General features: G+C 36.9%; 1 protein-coding gene across 1 annotated transcript in view; it reads right to left on the bottom strand.

Annotated features, from left to right (window-relative positions):
- Nucleotides 1–6,138, bottom strand: part of LOC106679427 (clotting factor G beta subunit) — a 30,669-nt gene that overhangs the window by 13,924 nt on the left and 10,607 nt on the right. The window contains exons 3-4 of the mRNA XM_067053386.1: nt 5,283–5,468; nt 226–392 (exon numbers count right to left, since the gene is read on the bottom strand). Coding sequence (XP_066909487.1) covers nt 226–392; nt 5,283–5,468 — 353 coding nt within the window. The remainder of the gene's footprint in view (nt 1–225; nt 393–5,282; nt 5,469–6,138) is intronic.

The following is a 6,138-nucleotide window of genomic DNA, read 5'->3' on the forward strand; positions in this document are numbered from 1 at the left end:
GAAAATTGGAGTAATTAATGAGGAAAGACCTCCAAAATGGTTCTCACCTATATTGGTTATTAGAATGTATAAATGCATGACGCTAGTACAACGATAGAACGAGTGCATTGCACAAGTGCACACACTATAATAATCACTACATAAATTAATTAAATACTATTATAAATTACATAAAGTAAAATATTTGTGTATACAATCTTTTCAAATAGAATAATAAATTATTACCAAGCAGGCTCCCTGGCCCTTTCCTCTTGTGCAAATCTGTTTGAATTTTCCGGGTGTGGGATTGTACCGGGGCCACAGGGAGTTGCATTCGGAGTGCGATAAGATCTTCACGTCTGCCCTCTTGAGGAACTTGGAGGTAGCTTGGTTGCTTCCGGTCGTACCCCAACCTTCAGACAATAATCAACATTACAAAGCATTCAGGGTAGCATCATCATCCATTAAGCCTTTTTTTTTTATTTATTTGAAATATGTGTTTAGCCCAGTAGTGACCCAAGGACCATTTACACTAGATTTACAAACTTAGTAGATTACAATTGACATGTTCACAAAGTTACAATTACAAAGTGTGAAAGTTACAAATTTACAATTACAATTAACATTTTACAAAGTTAGAATTAGAATTGATGTAGTGAGTAAATGTGTGATCATAGATGTTAATTATTTTTAAAAGGTGAAAAAGTTTTGTTATAGTTGTGGGATCTTCTCTCAACATCTCCTGTAAATCTGAAGAGAACCGGTGGGGTTCGCAAGCAATACATTCAGTGAGAATATGCCTAGCGATGAGATCGTTTCCGCAGTAGCGACATATCGGTGCATTTTCTCTTTTCATGAGCTGACAGTGGGTGAGTCGAGTATGGCCTATCCGAAGACGCGTTAATACATCTTCTCTCCGTAGCAGATTCAAGTTTCTGGTTGAACGTTTCACTGCCTGTTGGACCATTCTTAACTTGTTGTCTCTCGTGATGAACCATTCGAAGAAATAACATCTTTGCATGGTGATGATGTTACGACTTGACCTGTCTTTGTAGCTAGTCTGCCTTTTCATTCCCAGTGATCCCAAAATGACCTGGCAGCCATAAATGAAGTCGTCAGTAGAAATGAAGTTGGCGTCACCTAATTTGTCTTTAGAATATGACCATTATTCCCGATACTAACTACAGTGTCAATCATAAATCTTCTCCAGGTCCTATCAAAAGTATTTTCTATATCAAGAAATACTGCTAATACTTTTCTCTCATTATCAAAGGCTTTTAGGATATCGGACTGTAACCGAACCAAGTTGTCTCTAGTACTCCTCCCTTTCCTGAACCCACTCTGCCATGCTGACAGTACACTATTAGCTTCCAAGTACCATATCAGTCTATTAGAAATATGTTTTTCCATCAATTAACAGATAGATGAGGAGAGAGTGATCTGTCTATAACTATAAACATCCATGGGGTCTTTGCCTATCTTCAGAATAAGAATCATCATCGCTTCCTTCCATGCATTCGGAAAACTATTAGACAAAAATATTTTATTAAATATCTTTAAAATTGTAGATTTATTAAAGGAACAGAGGTTTTTATCATAGCAATGCAGATCTTATCCGGACCGGGTGAGGAATCTTTCCTGGAGTTCAAAGCGGCTAGAAATTCGTGCATGGAAAAGGACAGGTTTAGTGGATCAAGTGGATCATAGTGATAAATAGTGGTATTGATTCGATAGCTTGCTTTATGGTAAGGAAGTGAGTAGAGTAAGTTACAGTTGATGAGGGATCACAGAAATGCTAGAGTGTTTGCTAAGATTAAAGGATCAGTTTCATAATGGTCACAAATTTTCAGACAATTTATTTGAGGTAAATGACCATAATTTTGCTTTCAGCCGGAAAACAATTCCTGGTGAGTTACAGTTTCTCTTAGAAAGTTCTGCCATGATATTTTTTACTATTTTTGCATGTTTTCTGGCCGCTTTGTATGACTCTAGTTTTTCGGAGGATGGGCGGCGGAGAAATTTATTAGGCACCATTAATGTAATGAATGAACTTCACTTAGTCTTGAAATTACCATAACAGTGAGAAAACGGGGAAACCTTATGTGCACCCCTATATATTATGGTCATTAGTTATTGTTATTTTCATGATTCAAATCTTAAAAATAATTATTGAACTTTAACGCAATATTCAATAATTTTCACACTGTCATCTTTTGGTCACATTTTGATTGTGATCTATCATCATAGATTTTGATGAAAATCGTCATTTGTGAATCACACATACATTTGATCAAGTATCTTATACTAGATCTACACCTCTACCACTTACCACAAACCCAAGACAATTGCTTGGTGAACAAAGGAAACAACGAACATTTTGTTATTTTGAATTTTTTCGGCTTTTACATTCGATTTGACTATTTTCGTTGTAAAATGGAGCAAAAAGAGGTAAGTGAAATGAAAGGAACTATACATATCAGCAAATTAGATGTGAGATGATAACAGTTCATATAAGTAACATATAAATTCAACCTTCTTTCTATAATTTTTATCAGAATATTTTTAATTTAATCACCTATCTTCATAAATATATATTAGTGCTATATAAAATCAAATATAATCTGCTAAAGTTAATTAACAGGATTTGGAACAATATATTTACACCAAATCGATAGAACTTTAAAATATACAATCTTAAACAAGAGTTAATTATTGAATCCTGGGAAAATTCCCTAATGAATTAAACACGGAGAGCACAAACATTCATCAGTTGGCAGTTTCAAAACTATTCAAACTGAAATCAAACCTATGGATGCAGCACAAGTCCCCTTTGATTTGTGTCCAAAAACCCGAATCCGAAGGGTCAACCGCTAAATCAGGCTAAATTGCCCTCAGCCAATCCAAATAACTCACCCACACGCTTGCTGTTGGGGCCAGAGCCTGGATATCCTAGGGACACCCTTACACTATGACCAGAATAGCTGAGTTCGATGTTATTCTGCTGATGTTGAACAGCAATTGACTGGACTCATCCTCTTCCGCAATCACTTCTGTAGAGTTGCTGGTCCATTTCGATAAATGAAAACAACCCTTCAAAAGCGATTTCTGTAATTGTTTTTTAGAGCTATGGCGCTAGCGATGTCGCTTGAACCAGTGACAACGTCATCAACATACACGTAATTTATGAGTGCAGATGAAGCCTCAGGATACCGTTCTCCCTCGTCCTCAATCAATTGATGAATGACCAGCATGGCTTAGTATGGGGACGACTTCAAGCCATATGTGATAGTTTTAAGTTCGTAGGTATCCACTAGTGCATCAGGGCTGAATCTACAAAGTATCTGTTGTTAAGCTCGATCTGAGGGACGAATCAGTACCTGACGAAACATTTTTACCACATCAGTGGTGAATACAACTGAGTGCCTTTGAAATCAAACAATGATATCTACTAAACCATTCTGAAGTTGTGGCCCCGTCAGCAACTTATGATTCAATGAACCTTTGGATGTTTTTGCAGAAGGGTCAAAAACCACTCTGACTGCATCAGAGCCTCCTTTCTGAACGACATGGTGAGGTATTATATATCTAGACGGTCCTATGGTTAACTGCATATGTCCCAATTTAAGATACTCTGACATGAATTCGCAATACAGTTCGCGAAGCTTATGATCTCTGGACAGTTTATTTTCTAAGGAGTAAAGGCGTGAGAGAGCTTGCGTTCTTGAAGAACCTAAATCAGGTTCGGATGAGTGAAATGGTAGTGCAACCACGTAATGCCCAGAAGTTTAGCGGTAGGTCGTTTCCTTAAAAAACTCTTCACATTCCTTCTTCTTCGTCTTCTTTAGAAAGTGGAATAGGTCTATTAACTTCCTCCATCTCTCAAAACCGTTGAACAAGATTGTCGATTGACTTGGTACAAAGAAGACAGATCGATCTATTAGTGTTTTATGTCTGGGACATAAGCAATTTCTGCACCCTGGCTAAGTCGTTAACATGCTTAATCTGTTGATTGGAGAAGCCAAACAAAATTTAGGGCATTCCTTTATTACAAGAGCCTCTTAACAAATGAAACGTTGGAACCGCTGAGGTGATTTTGTGGTCCTGGTAGGTGAATTCATGTTGTGAAGTGAGGTAACTCTGTCCAACTGACCAGATTGATTGCGCTTTGGTCTAGGTGGTGCAGCATGAATGCGTTCTGCATAGTTGGACTGGTAAGTGGTGTCTAATGATGATCGTGTCAGTTGCTGGAGTTCGTCTTCAATAAAGGGCCTCAGATCCACATAATAGTAGTATTAGTAGTAATAATGGTTTTGGAAAAACATCTCAGTTGTTGATATTACACATTTCCTCCATTTCAAAATAGGTGTTCTCAAACTTCTGGTATGTTTGTTCCAGACCACTATACATTCCCTGAAAAATATCTATTGCTTCATCAGACTGAATTGTTGCAGGTCCCTGATCTCTAATAGCCTTGATGTCGTCTGCAAATGCTAAAAGGCGACGGCGTAATAAGGTTATCTTCTGGCGAAAAGTGCCCTCTGTTTGTTTGGATCCATATTTATATCCACCCATGATCAATTAATTTTAAAAATACAATAAAGAAAATTTAGAACTCCTAAAACAATATATCCGCCGCACAGAAGACCAAATATTGGGGCCACAGCCTGGATGCCCAGGGACACCCTTACACTATGTATGCCCAGACTAAGATAAGTTCTTCGGATAATTTATTTGGGTATTAACTATTGCGTTTGGTAGAGGGTGAAAACAGATAAATGATTAATTTAAATAAAGGATTTACTACTTTACTGTAACAAAGTAAGATAAGCACTGTTGTATTTATGAATAGTTAGTTTTGAACTTGTAACTGTCAATAAATGTTTCATAACACTGTTTGATATATTAGGTGAAATAGACACTATGTTTTCTGATAGACACAAAACTGTTAAGTTGAAAAGGGAGTAAAAATAACAACTGGTAAACTAGGTAAGGAAAAACAAAACACACTTCACTAGCTAAGATCACCATCACACTATTATCTCCAATCCAAAGAGGTTATACTGCAGTAGTTAGGCATTACTTCTAAGCAAAAGCTCACTTAGAGATTCTTACACTGTTGAAATACGGTGAGTTTGGAATTTATATTATAGAATTAATAGAATTGGGGTAATGGAATAAAAGTGGCCTGAACACTTGCACATACGCGAATTTGGCGATGTTTGGAAACGTGTAGAGCCACCTTTATAAGTACAGGAACGAACGGCAACTCCTTTGTTTTTGTGGATTGTGTGCAATATACTTACCTATCATCGTGGCATCCACGTTATCCAAAGACACCTGCTTGGTCGGCAGGCAGATAGGGCTCACGTTCGGTCCGAACTCGAGCGGCCATGCCAGGAAGAGCAGGGATATATCGTTTTGGATAGTATGAGAGCTATATTCCTCATGTTCTAAGTGCTTCGTCACTGGGACTATACTGTTCTGGGTTACTAGAAAAATATACAAAATGTTCTAAAAAAATGAAATTTCCTTTGCTTTTTCTTAATACACTTTTCCAATAACTATTGAGATATTGAGTTTAACGATATGTAATAACAGAATTACATTAAAGGAAGACGGTCCAGGTACGATCTAAATAACTCAAATGGTAATTAAACTATTAATTGCGAGCCAATGTGTTGCCCCACTTTGCAGGGCTTCCTCAGGGTTAAAAATGATACAAACAACTAAAATAATGTAATAGAGTAAGAGAATAGATAATAAAAAATTATTTTAATTGTTTGGTATTTATTTTAGCCCTGATGAACCCCTCCAATTTGGGACGAAACATAAGTCCACAATAAATAGTTTAATTACAATTTGAGTTATTTTGACCGCACCCAAAGATGATCCTTCCTTTTGTATATTACACACGGTCAGTCAACGATCTTCTAATATTAATTATAGCAAGTATATTGTTCATATTGGGTTCTAAAATAAGTTCGTAGCGTTTTTCAATATTTCAATTTAATTCTCAGAATTAATAAAATCATTTTTACTAGGTCTGTTTAAGTAAGGCGCCCCCCTCACTTCTGAAAGGAAATTCATGATGCCATCTAGTGGCAAGGATATGCAGTAAGAAGCCTGGGCAGCCATCTTGGTCCCGAAAACATAGTGAGT

Source organism: Halyomorpha halys, unplaced genomic scaffold, assembly GCF_000696795.3.
Source record: "Halyomorpha halys isolate HHAL.00 unplaced genomic scaffold, Hhal_1.1 Scaffold202.1, whole genome shotgun sequence".
NCBI classification, from domain to species: Eukaryota; Metazoa; Arthropoda; class Insecta; order Hemiptera; family Pentatomidae; genus Halyomorpha; species Halyomorpha halys.